This window comes from Nicotiana sylvestris, chromosome 4 (assembly GCF_000393655.2).
Source record: "Nicotiana sylvestris chromosome 4, ASM39365v2, whole genome shotgun sequence".
Lineage (NCBI taxonomy): Eukaryota > Viridiplantae > Streptophyta > Magnoliopsida > Solanales > Solanaceae > Nicotiana > Nicotiana sylvestris.
The window spans coordinates 100,495,917-100,516,461 of record NC_091060.1 but is presented as its reverse complement, the minus strand read 5'-3'; the positions used below and the strand labels follow the sequence as shown (position 1 = coordinate 100,516,461).

The 20,545-nt window shown below is 40.6% G+C and overlaps 1 protein-coding gene across 1 annotated transcript; it reads right to left on the bottom strand.

Moving 5' to 3' along the window:
- Positions 1 to 2,206: 2,206 nt before the first annotated feature.
- On the bottom strand, positions 2,207 to 6,441 carry LOC138889898 (uncharacterized). Its single transcript, XM_070173242.1, has 6 exons — positions 5,246 to 6,441; positions 4,746 to 5,051; positions 3,790 to 4,130; positions 3,088 to 3,429; positions 2,636 to 2,928; positions 2,207 to 2,515 (listed from the first exon to the last, which is right to left on the bottom strand). Exons 1-6 carry the CDS (start codon positions 6,439 to 6,441, stop codon positions 2,207 to 2,209), a joined length of 2,787 nt encoding a protein of 928 aa, XP_070029343.1.
- Positions 6,442 to 20,545: the final 14,104 nt, after the last annotated feature.

Here is a 20,545-nt window from a genome sequence, read left to right as displayed (position 1 = left end):
CTACCTGGGTTAAGCTAATGTAAAACAACCTGAGCGAAGAGTACTTCTACCCGGAACTATGAGCTAGATCCCCCTAGGCGAAAAGGTTCTATCTGGGTTAAGCTAAATAAAAATAGGAGGTGGGAACAATAGTGACGTATGCCAAAAGTAAAAGAAAAATGGAGATTTTAAGGAACTTACGTTTGGTGACATTCGTTCTTTTAGAATCACCATTCTGTATACTTTGTTCCTGCTTCAAACAAAGAAAAATTGGTGAGTTTTCAAAGTGGTGGTTGGTTTGTGGCCTTGATGCCCTGAATAGCTTGGTTCACGGCCACTGCTGTCGAAGAACCGATTCTGTCAGCGTGGTACCGAGATGTCCATGGTACTACTACCCTTGTCTCTAAGGCAAGGCTATTTTTTCTTTAAAATCAAGCTCAGTTGTCTTGCACCCAGTATCAGTTTGTGTCCGTAGTGCTTATCAACTTTTCTTATGAAGCAGGTTTTGCTTAGGCGACCTTTTCAGTTTCTTTGAGACACTCTGTTCGCCTTATCAAATGAGATCACAGATGGATTCATGCCTTCATCAATGCCATATATGCCCCCAAATTGTGCTTGACATTACAGGGAAACTGTATCCAGTTTTGCAGCCCTTTCTTTGCTTCGATTTTGATGCAGGATTAGACCGAAAGGGACTCAAAGAAAAATTATGGGTAAAAATAGAATAATAATTGGAAGCAAAAAAGAACTATGCTTAAACAAAAGGTGTCCCTTTCGGGGAAAGGAATATGGAGACTTATTTGGAGGTATGTGCCGACTTCAATAAATGATGACATGCATTTTGGATTGGACACCTGATCTATCTAAGCTGTCTAATTCTCAAAATCTGTCACAAATGCTCATCTTGAATTTGTCTTGGTTGTGCTCATGCCGGAGAATCGAAGACCCTTATTTGGCTAGTAGCGCCCTTTGCAGGTTTTCGCTAACTAACCTCTCTCATTTCTCTACTAACCGTCGCTTTATGGTGCCCATCTGGGTTTTCACCAATAAGACTCTCTCATCTCTTTGTTCATTGTTGCCTTATAGTGCCCATACGGGTTTTCACTGATAAGACTCTCTCATTTTCTTTTTTTTTACTAAGATACTGCATGAGGGAGGTTACCCAACGCCCTTGGCATGTGAACTTCAAACATTCTCAAACACATCGATCACAAGGTCTTGAAAGGTAAAAAGGCGAAATGAACCTTGAAATGAATTACAACTTTTGGAAACCATTTTTTACAGAAAAACCGTGAAATAAAAAAAACTTCTGCCCCAGTTTTGGAGTACTTGGAATATGGGTTTTCTGTTCTGATGGGACCGAACCCAGGGTAAGGCTGCCTACATATCCTTTCGGAATCAGGTCTCACGTAGTTCAATGAAACGAGTTGTTGTTTTTTTTTTCTTTTTTTTGGCTTTTTGCTTCTTCTTTTTTCCAAGTACACAGGTAGACAAATACGGATCAAAAGGCTTAACAAAAGGGTGACACCTATTTGGAGTAGCGAGCAAATGATAGCCTTTGTCACTTTAATCTGAGAAAATCAATGCGTGAAAATTCTACAGTGGGTATATATCAGACATAATATCTTTTGACTGTATCTACGTTAATAGTCATGTCTGGTACTCGTCCTTCTTCATCTACCAAGTGCAAGGCCCCTTTTGGTAATACTTTCTTGATGATGTAGGGTCCTTGCCAGTTCGGGGCGAACTTTCCTTTAGCTTCCACCTGGTGCGGAAGGATGCGTTTCAACACCAGCTAGCCTACCTCAAACTGCCTTGGGCGCACTTTCTTATTGTAAGCGCATGCCATTCTTTGCTGATATAATTGGCCAAAACACACTGCTGCTAGCCGTTTTTCATCGATCAACATCAGTTGTTCTAATCGGGTCTTGACCCAATCAGTGTCTTCAATCTCTGATTCCATAATAATTCGGGGAGAGGGAATTTCGACTTCAGCGGGTATTACAACTTCAGTTCCATATACAAGCAGATACGGAGTTGCACCAATAGATGTGCGAACAGTCGTGCAGTATCCCAAAAGAGCAAAAGGCAGCTTTTCATGCCATTACCTGGAACCTTGGATCATCTTCCGAAGAATCTTCTTGATGTTCTTGTTTGCCGCTTCAACGGCTCCATTGGCTTTTGGTCGGTAAGGGGTAGAATGGCGATAGATGATTTTAAATTGTTCTCATACTTCCTTCATCAAATGACTATTTAGATTGGTTGCATTATCAGTGATAATGGTCTTTGGGATACCAAAACGACAGATGATGTTGGAATGAACGAAATCTACCACTGCTTTCTTGGTGACTGCTTTGAAAGTGACGGCCTCCACCCACTTGGTGAAGTAATCAATTGCAACCAAAATGAATCTATGCCCATTTGAAGCCTTTGGCACGATCGGCCCAATGACATTCATTCCCCAAGCAACGAACGGCCAAGGAGAGGACATGGGATGCAACTCCGAAGGAGGCGAGTGAATCAGGTCACCATGAATCTGGCATTGGTGACACTGGCGAACAAATCTGAAGCAATCTCGCTCCATAGTAAGCCAATAATACCCTGCCCGCAGAATCTTCTTTGCCAAAACATATCCATTCATGTGAGGTCCTCATACCCCTGAATGCACTTCTCTCATGATCCGCTCTGCTTTTGTACAACCTATGCATCTCAACAAGTTTAAATCTGGGGTCCTCTTGTATAGAATTTCCCCATTCAGGAAGAAACCATTGGCGAGCCGCCTTATAGTTCTTTTTTGATCTCCTTTGGCATGCTCTGGATATTCTCTTGTTTTCAGGAATCGTTTGATGTCATGATACCATGGTTCACCATCTGGTTCCGTCTCGATTGTATTGCAGTAACCGTGTTGATTCCTAACTTGGATTTCTAGTGGGTCAACATGAGTGTTGCCTGGATAAGGGAGCATCGAGGTTAAAGTGGCCAAGGCATCGGCTAGCTCATTGTGAAACCTGGGAATGTACCTGAACTCGATGGATCTGAATCTTTTGCTCAAGTCTTGCACACATTGTTTTTACGGAATAAGCTTGATGTCTCGAGTCTCCCATTCACCTTGGGCTTGCCGTATAATCAAGTCAGAATCTCCCATAACCAATAGTTCATGCACATCTAGATCGATGGCCATTTTCAAACTCATGATAAAAGCTTCGTATTCTGCCGTATTATTGGTACAGAAGAACTGAAGTCGGGTTGTTGTAGGGTAATGATGTCCAATAGGTGAGATGAGGATTGTCCCGATCCCAACTCCTTTGATATTGACAGCCCCATCAGAATACATTTTCCATATAGGGTGATCGTCTGAAACTACTTCCTCTATTGGGTTGACCTCTTCATCTGGGAAGTATGTGCTAAGTGGCTTGTACTCATCATCAACTGGATTTTCTGCCAAATGATCTGCCAAAGCCTGTGCTTTCATCGCGGTGTGAGTGACATAGACGATGTCGAACTCTGTAAGCAGGATTTGCCATTTTACGAGCCTGCCAGTGGGCATTGGCTTTTGGAAGATGTACTTCAAAGGATCCATTCTGGATATGAGGTAACTAGTGTAGGCCAAAAGATAATGTCTCAGCTTCTGAGCGACCCAAGTCAAGGCACAACATGTCCTTTCTAAAAGGGTGTACTTAACCTCATAATTGGTGAACTTCTTGCTCAAATAGTAGAATGCCTGTTCCTTTTTGCCTGTTGCATCATGTTGTCCCAGAAAACATCAAAAGGAATTATCCATCACTCATAGATATAAAAACAAAGGCCTACCAGGTTCAGATGGGACCAGTACAAGGGGTTTTGACAGATAATCTTTGATCCTATCAAAGGCTTTTTGGCAATCGTCCGTCCACTTGATAGCGGCATCCTTTTTTAGCAACTTAAAGATGGGCTCGCATGTGGTTGTAAGCTGAGAAATGAACCTACTGATGTAGTTCAACCTCCTGAGTAAACTCATGACTTCCTTTTTGTTCTTTGGAGGTGGCAAATCTCGAATGGGTTTTATCTTAGATGGATCCAGTTCAATGCCTCTTCGGTTGACTATAAAACCGAGGAGTTTCCCAGATGGAACCCCAAATGCACACTTGGCTGGATTAAGCTTAAGGTCATACCTTCAAAGCCATTCGAAGAACTTTTTCAAATTGCACACGTGATCAGCCTGTGTCTTTGATTTTATGATGACATCATCGACATATACTTCAATCTCTTTGTGCATCATGTCATGAAAAATGGTGGTCATGGCCCTCATGTAAGTTGCCCCTGCATTCTTTAAACCGAATGGCATGACCCCGTAACAATAAGTACCCCATGGAGTGGTAAAAGCGGTTTTTTCTGCATCATCTTCATCCATTAGAATTTGGTGGTACCTAGCATAGCAATTCACGAACGATTGTATCTCATTATTTGTGCAATTATCTACAAGAATATGGATATTTGGTAAAGGAAAATTATCCTTTGGACTTGCTTTTTTCAGGTCCCTGTAGTCAACACAAACTCTTGTCTTTTCATCCTTCTTCGGCACAGGCACAACATTCGCCACCCAGGTGGTGTATCAGACAGCTCTAACCACATTGGCGCTCAATTGCTTCATTATTTCCTCTTTGATTTTGTCACTTACGTCTGTTTTAAATTTTCGTTGCTTTTGTTGGACTGGTGGAAAATCAGGATATGTAGGAAGATTATGAACCACTAGATCGGCACTTAAACCCGGCATATCATCGTAAGACCAAGCAAACACATCTCTGTATTCAAATAAAAGTTGAATCAAGGCATCTCTGGTTTTCTGTTCGGTGTGAATGCTTATCTTCATTTCTCTAATTTCTTCAAGACTTCCGATATTAATTGGCTCAGTTTCATTGAGGTTGGGCTTAGGCTTATTTTCAAATTGTTCCAGCTCTCTTTTTATTTCCTCAACAACCTCATCTTCATCATATTCCACCTCTTGATGCATTATTTCGATATTAGACATCTTTTTAAGATCTGGGCATGAATTCCTCATGCATGTCATGTTATTAAAGACGGCATTAACAAAACTGAAATGGAAATAAAATGACAAGAATTAGGAAAAGGGAAAGATACAAAACATAATATGAAACTGAACTGCATTTCATTGAATTCGAAAGGATAGAAGGGTTAACATTAAAATAAAACAATCACACTGAGATGTTTGGATTACAACCCTGAAAGTAATCCAAAATACAAAAAAGAAGTTGCGAAAGCAAACTACCAAGACTCCTTCCTTGTGGGGAGAGGAGTTGCTTCCCAGTTGGTGAGCATGGTGTTTGGGTCAATTAGTTGCATATTGGCACGACTAGTGCCTTCACCAGCCTGGATCATATTCACTTCAAAAAACATCTGGCTGAGGCCATGGCAAATTTCATCAATGTTTGCATGTGCCGAGGAATTTTGACCCTTTCGGAGTCGTGGCTTGACAAAAGTGTAGAAAATAGGAGGGATAGGTTGTTGTAAGACCCATCCATGCTTTTTGCGGTGTTTGGATTTGTTTTTGTCTGCTTGTGTTGGCCTGAATCCTAAACCAAAAGTACCCCGGTTACCGAACGGAGAAATAGGCTCTGAAATTCCTTGCAATGATTCCCCCAAGCCTTTCCCTGGCTCATAACCTTGTCTCATCATAACCGCAGCAACCATTATAGATGTGGTGGAAAGACGAGGATGCAGAATGGGCTTTCCTTCTTCAACATGGTCCACAGAAACCACTTCGAAAGCTTGATAAACAATGGACTCACACCATTCCTTGGCCTCAATGCACGGGATTAACGGGTCTTTATAAATGGATGACTCGTCTTCTCCGTGAACAATAATTTCTTGCATATTGTGTTCGAACTTGACCATCTGATGCAATGTGGATGGAACAGCTCGAGCCATATGGATCCATGGCCTTCCAAGAAGAAAGTTATAAGAAGTGTCCATGTCCACTACTTGGAAGACAATTTCAAAGTCAACCGGAACAATCGTCATATTGAGGTTGATCTCCCCAATGGTATCTCTCGTTGAACCGCCAAAAGCCCGGATACGAACATTGTTGGGTCGGATTCTGTCTGTGTTGATCTTCATGCCTTGCAAAGTAGAGAGAGGGCATACATCTACACTCGAACCTCCATCGACCATGACTCGCTTTACATAATGCCCCTCACATTTGACGACCAGGTGCAAAGCCCTATTGTGCCCGGCTCCTTCCTCGGGAAGTTCATCATCAGTAAAGGAGATTCTGTTTACCTCGAAAAATCTATTGGCCATCTTCTCCAACTCATTCATTGTGGTCTTCTCTAAGACATGTGCCTCGTTTAAGGTCTTGATTAGTACACGGGCATGCTCTTTTGAGTGTAGGAGCAGAGATAGTAGAGAGATTTGGGCAGGAGTCTTTCTTAGTTGTTCAATGATTGAGTAGTCATGAACTTTCATCTTTTTAAAAAACTCTTCTGCCTCTTCTTCCGTGACAGATTTCTTTATGGCAATTGTCCCTCTCTGATTTGCTTGGCCTTCCTCAACTCCTCTGGAGAGTAACACCTCCCTGATCGCGTCAAACCTCCAGTTTCCCCCACTTCTTCTATGATTTCCTTGCCTTTGTACATCATCACAGTTTTGTTGTAGTTCCAAGGAATGGTTTTTGTATTTGTCATAGGGGGTTGCATGGCAGGTCTGATTATGATCGGCTCTGTTATACCGTTTGTACTGCCCTGTTTCTGCCTTGTGATGGGGCGGCCTCCAAGGACATACAACCTTGGGCTTGGAACATTAGAGCAAACTTCCAATCTCGTGACCTTGGGAACAAATAAAGTTACATTTTCTGAACTCGGGGCGCCTTTCACAAACAATGTCACATCTTGGATCGGACTTACATCCCGTTTGGTTCCCTCTTGAATTGTTCCCACGGTCATCTCTGCCCGATTAAACGGCCTGCATTCAATATCTCGTCCAATCATTCCTACAAAATGAACATCGTTATGTGCTGGCAATGGGTTGTTTGTAACATTGGGAGGTTCTTCGCCATTTGTTACCACAATCAACTTTTCAGTGATGAGTCTTTCTATAGCTCTTTTTAGAGTCCAACAGTCATCTGTGTTATGCCCCAGGGCACCTAAATGATATTCACATCTAGCATTTGCTTGAAATCCATGTGAATCGGGATGCATATGGTGGGGAGCGATGGGTCCAATCACGCCCATCTGTTTCAGCTTCCAGAAAAGACTAGAGTATGGTTCAGCCAATGGGGTGAATTTTTTCACCGGCCTCTGCTCTCGACCGTAATCCTACCTGGGACGAGCATTGTAGAGTGCCCGAAAATTTTGTTGCTGAGGTCAGGGGGCCCTTGGAGTTGGTGCCTGTACCTGTTAATTGGGAGGCCGAGCATATGATTGAGCATTGAACACTGTATATTGCGGTGGGCCCACATAGTATTGAGGAATCAGCAGGGGATAATAATGTTGAGGGTAGCTGGATTGCCCCTGCTAAACTTGCACATAATGGTGCGATGCCCCTCTTTGAAACTCCCTAGATCCCGAAGCCATCATGGACCCTTCATCTCTCTTCTTTCTATTTGCCAAACCTCCCGACCCAGTTTGGATAGCTTGGGTGGTGGCTTTGAGAGCAGCTTGACTTACAATTTTGCCGGTCTTGAGGCCATTTTCGACCATCTCCCCTATTTTGATTGCTTCTGCAAAAGGTCTACCCGTCACGGACATCATGTTCTGAAAGTAATCAGGCTCTTGAGCCTCCAGAAAAACAGTGATCAACTCGTGGTTATCCATGGGTGGCTTAACTCTAGCCGCTTGCTCCCTCCACTTGATGGCATACTCCCTAAAACTTTCGGTCGGCTTTTTCTTCATATTGGACAAAGAATTACGATCCGGCACAATATCAATGTTGTATTGGAATTGCTTGACAAAGGCCTGGGTCATGTCATCCCAGACATGCTAGTGAGAGATGTCTTGGTCAATGAACCACTCAGAGGCTACCCCTATAAGACATTCTCCAAAATATGCCATCAACAATTTTTCTCTTCCGCCTGCACCCCTCAGCTGGTTGCAGTACCTTTTCAAGTGGGCGATAGGGTTGTCGTGTCCATTATACTTCTCGAATTTTGGGGTCTTGAAACCTGGTGGCAAATGGATGTGAGGGAACATACACAGATTATTGAACAAGACACTTTTATGACCACCTATTCCCTGTATGTTTTTTATGTTTTGTTCAAGACTTTTCACTTTCCTGGCCATCTCATCCGGCTCACTTGTCTTTGCAGGCTTGTTATTTTTCGCTAGTGACTCGTACTGAGGGGTCTGATTGTAGGGAGCTGAGGCTCTGAAAGCCATATTTGGGGAGTAGTATTGGCCATCATAAGCCTGAGGTTGTGGCTCGTTGTTGGGTCTCGTCACAGGTGGTGGCGGTGGTACTGTATATGCCGGTGCGCCAGACACAACTAGAGGGGTGTTCCTAAATGGTGCGACTGGAGGTCGCATATTAAAAGTACCGGGGGCAGCATGGAGGCTGTAGTTTGGCACATACCCTGGTGGTAGAATGGGATCGCTCGTTGCATGGAGTGGTGTCTGAGTAGCCTAGGGTATGGTGGAAGTTCCCTCTGAAGGACCCTGGGGTGGAGGTCAACCGGAAACCCAAGCTTGATATACATCTGATAGTTGTTGTCTCAATTTTCTTATTTCTTCCAACTCTTGCCCAACTGACTGACCCTGCGGATTGTCACTGACCAACTTGATTTCATCGTTGTTATCCATTACTACTGGTCCCTTAGATCTTGTGAAGTAATGATGTGTTGCCAGATTCACCACAAACCAACCACCTTAAACTTACTCTCTATAAGAGACAACAAACGTGTTAGGGTTAGACATTTTATAGATATGAATTACACATAACATGCCATGCTCCTAACATCATCACCATTTCTAAAATGCATTTTGGAAGGCTTCATGTTTCATTCCGGCTTATCAAGTTGCTTCTTATTGGCGCCTTCCCCCCCCCCCCTTTTTTTATCAAGTTACACTCCCCCCATTTTGATCCCAGCTTAGATTCATTGAAAAATATTTTGATCGAATCTTTTGTAGGTTGCCTACGTATCATGTCGTCGCATGAATCAGATCATTACGTAGTTCAGGGATGCAAGACATTTGATTGAATTATTTATTATTTTTCAAAAAAAAAACACACAACATTTTGAAAAATAAAATCTTTATGGATTTTCAATATATATTTTTGTTTTTGGTACAAGACGTTGAAACAAAATGCGCAAAGAAAACTACAACAGATTCGACTGGATTGAAACAAGACTCACAAAACCAAAGCCACAAATAGACCCCTCATAGACTCAAAAATAAAAATACACCTACTAAAACATCTTTTAAAAAAATGAATGCAACAAAGACTCCAAATTTGCAGACTATCCACTTGACATCATCTTGGTTGGGGCGCTCCCTATCCCAATTGGTTGGACATATCTTTGTACAGGGCCTCCAGATCTGTAGCAATGTGGCGAGCGAGGTTGATTACGGATTCGATAAACATTTTCTTATTCATTTTCTCACAATTTGTGCACCCTAGAGCAGTGTACTCGGCTATCTCAAGTATCATTCTCTTGACATTTTCTTGGAACCAAACATGCCATCGATTTTCTGTCCACGGGCATCGGCCAAATTCAGTGCATCTACCTCGCGGTCCAGCGCTAAGTTCCTTTGTTTCATGTTTTCGGTCAAATCATTTTACAGCCGACCTATTATCTCATGATAGTGACGTTTCTCCGTCTCGAATTCGGCTAGTTGGTGATTCTTGATTGCCTTGAACTTCTCACTCTGGAGATCAAACTCCATTTGTTGTTGCTGCATTGCTTCCTCGACGATGCTCAAGTCTTCTTGCAACTTACGTATTTCAGCATTTTTGTTCGCCCCAACTCTTCTGACTAAACCATTCGTGTTTGCCAGTTCTTCCTGTAAGCGGGCTACCTCATTTTTAGCTAGCTTTAGATCTTTATCCATGACCCTCAAAGCAGATTGATAATCATTCTCAATATTTAAACGAATCTGGGCAACTCCTGTTTGTTGTTGGGCTTGTTGTTTGGCTATGGTCATCTGAGCATGCTCCAATTCCTCTTTCAGTTTTTCTATAGTTCTTTGATCATTTCTCCTCCTATTTGAACCCTCAGGCCTATCTCTAAATGACGAAGGATCATGAAACCAAGTAATATATTCAGGGATCACATCTCCACAATCTCGGTCTTCTACCATCTCATTCAACTCCGAGACTTTACTCGCATACCAAATTTTCATAATTTCCTCTTCGTCATGAGGTTGATCTTTACCAAAATCATAATAGAACTTGCTCATATCTCATGTTGGTGGCACCTCTTGTCGTCGTGTAAACTGGCGCATTACCCGAAGTGGAGCATAGGGCTGAACACCATCCAATCCTATGAGTACCAAATAAGAATGGTATGCAGACTCACAAATGACCTCTTTAGAGGAAAACCAATCGTAGTTCCACGTGATCTGTTTGGCAGACAATGTAATGAGCAGTTCTTTCCAAGCGTCAATCCTTTCTGGAAAGTCACATTCGTCAATTCTTCTCTGGTGATCATAAGTGTGATTAGGCCAGAGCTCACTAAAATTGGTGATCGTAGGATGACGATAAAAATGCTCCAAAAACCATATTTGTAACAAAATATTGTAGCCATCAAAGTTTCGTGCGCCCAATTTACATCTAGTTAAAGTACGAAAAATGGAAGAAAGAATCATAGGGACCAAGGTATAATATCCCCTTTTGAGGTCAGAGCCTCAACTACACCTGCCAAGCGGATGTCAATACGTCCTTCCCTTTCCGGAAAAACTACACGCCCCAAAAAAGCAACCATAAATGCAAACCTTCTGTGTATCTTCCATGTTTCCTTGCCTTCTTTTGATTTCAATTTTCCCACATTTCTTTCGAAATTGCATTCTAGGCCGTACAAGGGAAACAGAAATCCTAACTTAACCCACTTGCCTCCTAAACCTTCATATTGTCCGTAATTTATGTTCAAGAGTTTCAGAAACTTACCCTCATTCACATTTTTTGGTACTATGGGCCTCTAGCGGCGAAGATTACGGCCCCACCCCTGGAAATGAGCGATCTCCTCCAAGGTCGGAGTCATTTCACAGTCAGTAAAATGGAACACATTATTTTCAGGATCCCAATACGGAATCAAAGCTTCGATCACATCCCTCCTGGGTTGGATCGTCCTCATGTGAACCAAATGTCCCAAGTGCTTCTTTATCTGGTTTCATTCATATTCCTTAAAATCTCTCCACCAATCCCACAACAACTGTGGTATCTGATCAACAATAAGAAAATCCGGTATCCCTTCTGACTTGGGCCTCTTTTCAGACTTACCTCTTTCCCCACTCATGGTGCACCTGTTTATCCGGACACGGGGTTAGGTTTTAATCAAATATACTATTGACACAAAAATTCTGATTTCTCGGGTTTGACTCTAAAACAAAAATAAAAATGAAAATTGAAACCAAAATGTGGGACTAAAAAAAATTAAATTAGTAATATAGCCATTAAATAAAAAAAATAAAAAAAAGGCCCAAATGATTTTTTTTTTTTTGAAAGAAATTATTATATATATTTTTTTTGATTGATTTGTTTTTTCATTTTCTAAGGCAAGATTTTTAAAAAAAAAAGAATTAAGGAAAAGGAGAATATGTTTGGACTTTTCTTCTCTTTTTTTTTTGGAAAATTGGGGGCCGGAACCGACGAGGTTTGCCTACGTATCTCACATCCGGTGAGAATCAGACCCACGTAGTTCGGTCAACTAACTATTTTATTCTTTTTGGTTTTTTTTTTTTAGAAAAATTAATCTTTACGCCAGACCACTGCAAGATTTCAGTAAAAAGGGGTTATTTGTACCAAACTAGGAGAATGTTTTTTTTATGCTAAGCTAATTTTATAAAGCCGGTCAACAATGCAAACAAACCTTCCAAATAAGGTAGCAAGTAGCACATAAGTGGACATGCTGGTCTCAAAGATGATATCTGTCTTATACAGACCCGACCCCTGCGCCGAGCTTCGCTAAGTCGAATGATGCAAAACAAAAACGATCCTACTAAGGATAATAATGCATGTGGCTTGTTTTTCTAGGTTTTTTAAATCCTAAAGGAGATGGTATCTAGACCTGGCTTACCCGGGTGGACAACCCGAGCCGAGGAGCGTCAAACATCACCAGTAGTAGAACAACACTGGCTAGCTAACGGCTCTCCCGCCTAAACATGTGTGATTAAATCCTTCACCAGAAGTTGGTAGGCTAACTGGCTTTATCTCAAGACAGAAATTTTGTGATGCTGGTAGGCAAACACAACATAACTACCTATCAGAAGACTCAGAGAGGTGCGAGAGAGGATACAATTTATATCACAGTTCAAATAAATATTAAAGTGGTAAATAAGCGACAAATAGCATATTATGCTCCCAAACACAATAATATTCAAGACATGATAAAAGCCAAACAAAAATCAATATACAAAGCTCGAATTCTTATTAATAGGTCCCCAACAGAGTCGCCAGAGCTGGTGCACTCCTTTTTTTTTACCCCTCCAAAAGATAATGTGTGTTATGGATTGTAGGTTAAAGAGCTTTTCCAATTAAAGTGACAAATTTGAAATAGGGATTATTTTATTTACAGAGTCGCCACTTGGAATTGATTTTTGCCGGTGTTCCAAGTCACCTTTTATTTGAATCTCTATTCAAAGGAAGGTTTGACTCTATTATTATTAGTCTGCGAAAACAAAGTCCGGGTAAGGAATTCTGTTGACTGGGGAGAAGGTGTAAGGCATTCCCCGAGTCCCGTGGTTCTAGCATGATCGCTTTATTGACTAATGTAAGGCTTAAATCAACTTTTAGTTATTCTTGTATTTTATTGATTGGCTTATTTATTACCGCTTAATTAATTATTATATTTTATTAATTATGTTTACCAAGATGCGGAATGCACACAAGGTTGCTTCTTTGGAATTAAATATTAAACCAATATACGGAGTGCACACATGGTTAAAATATAATTATTTTAAATTTAAAGGCATCGAGACACGGGAATGCGTACATGACCCCTCTATTACTTAAGCATATCAATCCAAGGTTCGGGTAGGAATACATGGGCTAATATTTAAAGTTTTTTCTAGCATTGTAATTTATACGTCTCTTTCGTATCCGTGATATTCATTTGTATATTTTTTAAATATGTTTTTTATTTATTTATTGCAACGAGTCATGAATTAGTTTATAACATATCTCAATCACTCACAATCATTTTCTATCAATCGGCCTTGACTTTCACCTAAGTTCAGTTTATTAATAACTTTCCCATAATATAATTTCAACAATAATGCAAGAATAATACTTAAACAAATCAAAATAATATAAAAAAGTAACAACAATAATTATGTAATGCAGATTATGAACTAAACCTTTAACATAAGCTATAAAAAATTCCATTGAATTAGTTTCAAAAATAAAATCCAAATATGAGGGCATGAACTATATGATACCATATCAAGTAACACCATATCTTAATGGGTTCGAAAGTGTCCTAGAATGGAAAACTTGATGTGTACTTTTCATAGATTAGTTAAATAATTTATTATATCATAACTATAGATTAATATTAATTCTTGAGTTAGTACACTCTAAAGTTGACTATTCATAAACTTGTTTAAACCATAGCTACTGAATACTTGGAATAAATATTGAAAATGCTCTCGGTAACCGCATAAGTTATATAGTGTCACCAAGAAATGTTTAATTTTTTTTTATAATTAATTTGAATTAAAGATATGCGTCCCAATGAACAAATTCACAATAGAACTAAACTTCTCCACTAATTATTAAACACAGATTATAATTATGAAGAGAAGAATAAGAACCTTTGCGGTGACGATTTTTACTGTATCGAGAAAACTCCAACAAATAGATATCCAATGTCGAACTTTTGAAATAGCAACGAACAACAGTGAACCATAAGCCGAAAACTCAACGAGAACTTTTTGAGACCTGGATCTTGAACGGAAAATCCCAACTTTGTGTGCTTTATGAGAATGGAATTTTTCGTTCTTGTAACCACCCAAAACTGATGCTTCCTTTTTCATTCTTCTCCTTTTCCAAATATTCTCTCGTCTGTTCTCCCTTTTTTTCAGATTCCACCCCCTCTTATATATAGATGTATATGTGCTTTTATAACTTATGTGAAGAAAGTGGGAAAATGGGGATTGGGATGTGCGTGTGTGCAGATGATCGTGTATCTGTGCAATGTGACTGAATCTTGCAAAAGGTGGGGGTGAGGCATGAGTGAAGTGGGGAAATGGGGAAGTGTGTGGGGAACATATGAGGGACAAGGAGTGGGAATAACTTTATTAGTGAGATAGGGAATAACTTTATTAGTGGGATAAGGAATAACTTTATTAGTGGGATAAGGGGATCAGCGTGGGGAAAAATGGGAGCGGGAAAGATGGAGCGAGAAGTGAGGTACTGGTGAGATGAGTGGGGAAAAGAGTTCAAACATGGTCAAAAATTAGCTGCTCACAGCGGATAGTCACTATTTGTTGTTACGTTCCATCTGTACAATTGACTTGTACTTCTGTTGGAGAACCCTAAAGGACTAGGTCCCTGTTGTGTTCCTCTTTGTGGTTGTTCACTCACTTGCTGGAGATCAGACTGAACATTGTTCATTTGAAGAGTATTCCATGTGGGTGAGGTTCTTTATCTGGTTCTTGACAATAAGTTTGTTAGATCATCAAAACATAAGAAACATAAGACAAAGACATTAAAAACCCATCAATTTCCCCCTTTTCGATGATGACAAACTTAGGCAGTGATGGTATTTGTTTAGAGCAGAGATAACAAGATAAGGTACCAGAAATTACACATGTTCCTCCTGACCTTTTGCTTTTAATTCCCCCTTAATCAGATCCTTTATTTTTGCAGTAAGTCAAGTTGCTCACAAGTTCCCCCGACTCCCTGACCCCTGACCTTACTCCCTGACCCCTAACCTTTTCCCCCTTTTGAAATCATTAAAAAGATACAAGCAGACAATCAGCATAAAGAAGTCTAACACAGCCAACTCATGCCACATATGTGCACACAATATGACAGAAAAGAGAAGCCAGAGGAAAGTAGCATTGTACATGCACAAAGAGGAGCTGTTGCATTAATATTAACAATGGACTAAGCAAAACAGGAGCAGTAGTGGTGAAATCTAGCATGCCTATCACAAAAAGACAACAAAAAGAAAACAATGCCAACAAACATTAGAGCGAAAAATAGCTGGCCACTGAGAGGATCCTAGGGGGCACTAGAAGAGGGAGGCTTGGAAGATGAGGCAGCAATGGTTTTGAGAACCAGGTCCAGTGGGGCATTTGTAGATAGTTGTTCTTCAAGCAATTTTGTGCGAAGCTGATCATTTTCCTTTGTCAGACTGGCAACTTCTTTATTAATGGAATCGGGTCCTTTAACTACTTGATTGAGCTGAGTTTCCAGTATGGCATTTTGAGCCCTCAACCTTCTCATCTCTTCAGAAGCTGTGTTTTGAGCATTGATCAGTTGAGAAATGGTCGATATGCTTCCACCAACTCTTTCGACGCACTTACATTGTGGTTTTAGAGAAGGTTTGCTTGCGTGTGCCTACTCTGGGATTACCCAAGGGGACCTTGTAAAATCTGAACACTTGAGTGAGGAGAAAACCATATAGTAGCCCATGATTCCCACCTTTAAAGTTTGCCACCTTTTGCATATGATCTATTATGATTGCTGGCAGATTGATTGGGACAAACTCATCAAGCGCCTTCATTAAGACCATATCTGATTTTGTAGCAATGGATCGTCTTTGAGAACGAGGTAAGAGCACCTTATTGACCAGTTTAAAAAGAAGCTGATACTCAGGAAGCAATACCTTCTTATGCACTTGTTTCCTCTACTGAATAGCTTGCTCTTTCATGATAGCTCTCCTAAAGTTGACACCACAGACACCTTTGACTGAGGACATTCCTTCACATGGAATTCTGAGAAACTTTTCCAATGCTAAAGCATCGAGTACAATGTCTACTCCATTTACTAGTGCACAAATGTGATTCCCCTCAACGGTGAAGAGAGATGCGTAGAAATTTTGTACCGCATCTTCGTACACCAGAGGCATGCTCCCCTGAAACAAGTGCTCCCATTGCTGAAATTCCACTATCTCCAGAATTTTTCTCATACCGGCCATCTCTGAAATTGCTGGGTCAAATGTACGACCCCACAAAACCTTTTGAGTTTTTAATCTCTGCTACCAAAGACCACCATCACTGGGCATGGTCCTCAGAGGACCAGGTTCTCTAGTAGTTTCCCGTTTTTGTTTGTTATATCCTTCAACAAACTTTTCGTTCCAGCTTACTAGCCCCATAGTATCATCTTCAGACATGGCTTGCTCAACTGGACTCTTCTTAGACTTGTTGTTGCCCTTCACGGATGCACTATTTTGTTTCTCAATAGTTTCATCGAAAGCTTTATCCACAGACTTTTGAGCTTTTATAGATTTTTTCACTAAGGAACCAGGTTCCTTTGGATCATTTTTGTCAATCCCACTTACTGGAACACTCTTGTCAGTAACAAGTTCACCTTGATTCATCAACCTCTTTTTACTTGTCTTGACATTCCTCCTACTTTTCTGCAATGTAGACTCAAAACCCTCTTTCTGCTGTGACCTGATAGTGGGTGACTTGGAGGAGGATTCTAAGAGCTTAGGATGATCAGGAGGTGCAGAAGTAGGTTTGCCTAGAAGAGAATCAGGTTCTTCAGTAGGTTTTTCTAGGAACGTCTCATGAGCCAAAGACTCGAGGAGTACTATGGTTCTTACATCGCCGAGGAATGGAGTTTCTTCCCCCTGATACTCAGACGAGAGATATGCTCCTTCATTCATTAGACTCTCAACAACGATAGCCATGATGTTATGTGCTACTTCCTTTCCTAGTAACTCTGTGAGAGTCACTAAGTCCAAAATGGAGGAGTTCAGATACTGATCAGGATCATCCTCAGAGACCTTTGACACTTGAGAGGTGAAACACCCTGAGTGTTCTTTGATGAGATCAGAGGAATGACGAGATATAGAGTTTTCATTATATGGGAGAAAAAAGGGTTTGTCAAAAAAGGAAAGACTACAGGAAAAAAGGAGGAACCAAGTATGGATACAGTAGTATTGGAAGGATTGGAATAGTGAATCTCTGGGAATGATTTTAAGGATGATAGGGAAGTGGGAGTGGTGTTAATGGTGGGAGAAGGAAGCGATCATTCGATTGCCATTATAGGAGCATTTGGAAGACAAGTAGAGCGAGAGAGAGAGATGAAGAGAGGATCATAGCTATATAGAAGAGATGAAGGTTCGTGACTTGCTGTGAGGGAGAAAGAAAGTTTTATTGGAAAAGGGGATAATGATGAGAAGAGAGAGAAACGGGTTCTGAATAGTTCTGAAAACGGCGGTAGGTTTGTGGAAAAATGTTATTGTGCAGAGGGGATGAAGGGATTTGAAAGACAAGACATGACATGCAGACTTTGAAAAGTCGGATGATGTGGTAGTTGAGTTAATTTTGTTAATCATTTTTGAGAAGGCATGCAGAACAAGCACATTACTACTAACCAGTGGTACATGAACCTGATTCCTGATCATTTTTTTGAAAAATAAATTTTAGTAGCTCTTCTTTCGCAGTTCATAACTGTGCCTTTAGCTTCTATGATCGTCATGGGTGTTTACCTGCAATGGTATCGATGTGAGTTAGACTTTGCCAGAAAATACTTTAGCTAATTTTACCTGAAGGTTCTTTTCATAGCCAACTGATGGAGAATCAGGTTCTCAATTAGGTTTCAATAACCCCATCTTCACCTTGTTTCTTCCAAAATGTTCCCTCCTCAATGCTTTGGTGAGGATATCTGGAATTTGGTTTTTTGTGCCGCAGGACTTTTCCACAGATCAACCCTTTCTCCATATTGATCCTTAGAAGATAATTTTTCCCCTCAATATGCTTGGTCCTCTTGTTTTGAACTGGATAGAATGTATACCATCAGAAAATACCCCAAAATCTTCCAGTTGCTGCTTAATTCAAAGGGTTTGAGCATATCAGGATGCTGCCGCTACACATTCTGCTTTAGTTGTTGACGAAGCCATTGAGTTTTGCTTCCTTGTGCCCCGAGATATGAGACATGAACATGGCAAGTGAACCATTCCAGAAGTGTTTTTCCTGTCCACAAGAGAACCTGCATAGTTAACATCAGCATACCCAACAAGATTAAAACCGTCACCTGAGGGGTAATACAGGACCAGGTCCTGAGTTCCCTTAAGATATCTCAAACTTCCTTTGGCAACCTTCAAGTAGGATTCCTAAGGACTTGACTTTGGATTTTATTCTGGAGTGGAAATACAGAAGGGAAAAAAATTGATTTTTTTTTTGATTTTTTTTAATACTTGTCTAACTCTAGAATGAAAGGGAGTGATTAATTTATCAGATAGATGGGAGCTTTTGTGTTTCTAGTTTGGGACTGAGGTTTGATTGGTATGGGAACTTGGGAGGTTAATTTGATTTCCCTACACTCCTTGTTCTATTACTTGTAGAGTGCCATGAACTGCATTTCCACTCTTTCTTCAGCTTCAGTGGTAGTAAGTGAAGTACCAGGTTCCTTGTGAGAAGTGGAAGATGATGTTGCATTGTCTTTCACCTATCTCCTTCATCTTACTCATCATATCAGCCTCCCTATTTGAAACCTCTAATATTTCCCAAGAACCAGAGATGGTTCATTATATTGATAATCACTGTTTCCTCCTTGGTTAGATGAAAGTGTCTTATTGAATACCACATGAGCATTTCCTTCCACTTAGTGTGCCCTTTGTTGTAGACTTTGGGGCCTTTTCTTTGTGGGGAGTATCCTAAAAGGATTCCTTCATCGCCTTTTGCATTAAACTTCCCAAGTTAGTCCTTTCCGTTGTCGAGAACATAGCATTTTCAGTCAAGAAGGTTCTTAGATAAGTTGTCTTTGGTTTTCTTCCATTTGCTAGCTCATAGTGGGTTTTGATTCATGAGGGACCTGGTCGTACACCTGTTCACCAAGTAGAAAGCAGTATTTACTGCTTTTGCCCAGAAATTCTTCGCGATTCCATTGTCGATGAGCATTGTCTATGCCATGTTTTCCAGAGTTCTATTCTTTCTTTCAGCAACACCATTTTGCTTTGGAGTCCTTGGTGCTGAGAAGTTGTGTGTGATTCCATTTTTGTTACAAGCTCATCACATTTGGCGTTGTCACATTCAGTCCCATGGTCAGATCTGACGCATACTACCTTTAATTTTATCTTCACTTGGATCTTCTTGACAAAGGCCCTAAACACTTCGAAAGTCTCATCCTTGTTCTAAGAACCAGTGTCCAGGTGAATCTTGAATTTGACAGACCATGAACTAGGTACTTCTGAATCAATTTATTCAGAAGTGAGAAGCTTGCATGCCCCAATCTTCCACGCCAAAGTTCTGCGTCATTATTAATTGACCTCGAGCATCTCATATCACCAACTTGTAAAGATTCAAAGTCAGCAACGTAGATGTTCTTGTTTCTTTTGGCCACTAAGACCACTTTGCCAGTCACCAGATTGGTAAATGTGCACTCTTTTGATAAGAACTCTACTTTGTTTCCTTTATCGCAGATTTAAGAGACAGCAGACTGTACTTCAGGCCATCCACATAGTACACATTCTCAATTGAGTGATAGAGAGAATTCCAACTTTTCCAACACTGAGAATGTACCCTTTCCTTTTTCAATGGATACATTCCTTTCCTGCAGGGCTTTCAGTGAGAAGAAATCTATGGTGGTTCCAGTCATATGGTTTGAGCATCCACTGTCCTTGGTTCATTGCAGTCCGCTTCCTATTACCATTCCTTTTACATGCAAATTATGGGTTAGATTTAGGAACCCAAACTAGTTTGGGTCGCTTTTATGATAAAAGGGATGGATTATGGCTTTTCTAGTCCATACAGGCAATATTCGTTTCTTGCGACTGGTACCTAGTCCCTTGTTAGTAGTCACTTTGTCAGTAAACACTTTGTTTTTCTGAATTGATTGAACCCTGGCCTGACAATTTTCTATGAAGTGCCCATTGTTCCCACAGTGGGTACACAGCCAGTTATCAGGAACAGTGACGTACTTGTTGTGAGGGTTGTAAGAAGTTTTCTCCCTTTGGAACCCGATTCCCTGCCTGTTTCCACTATTATTCAAATACATGCCAGTCACAGCATCTAAGGATTAGGTCACTTTAGAGATTTCTCAAGATCAATTTTTACTTTCTCCAATTAAGCTTGAAGTTGCTGATTTTTCTCAAGTTCACCACATAGACTAGTTTTCACATCATTTAATTCATGTTCAATCTTGATGTGTGTCTCACTAGCTACTTCCTTCCCTTTCCCAAGACTCACAGTCCTATGTTCTCTATTGAGTCCCTCAATGGTTTCCTCTTGGTCAGTGATTATCA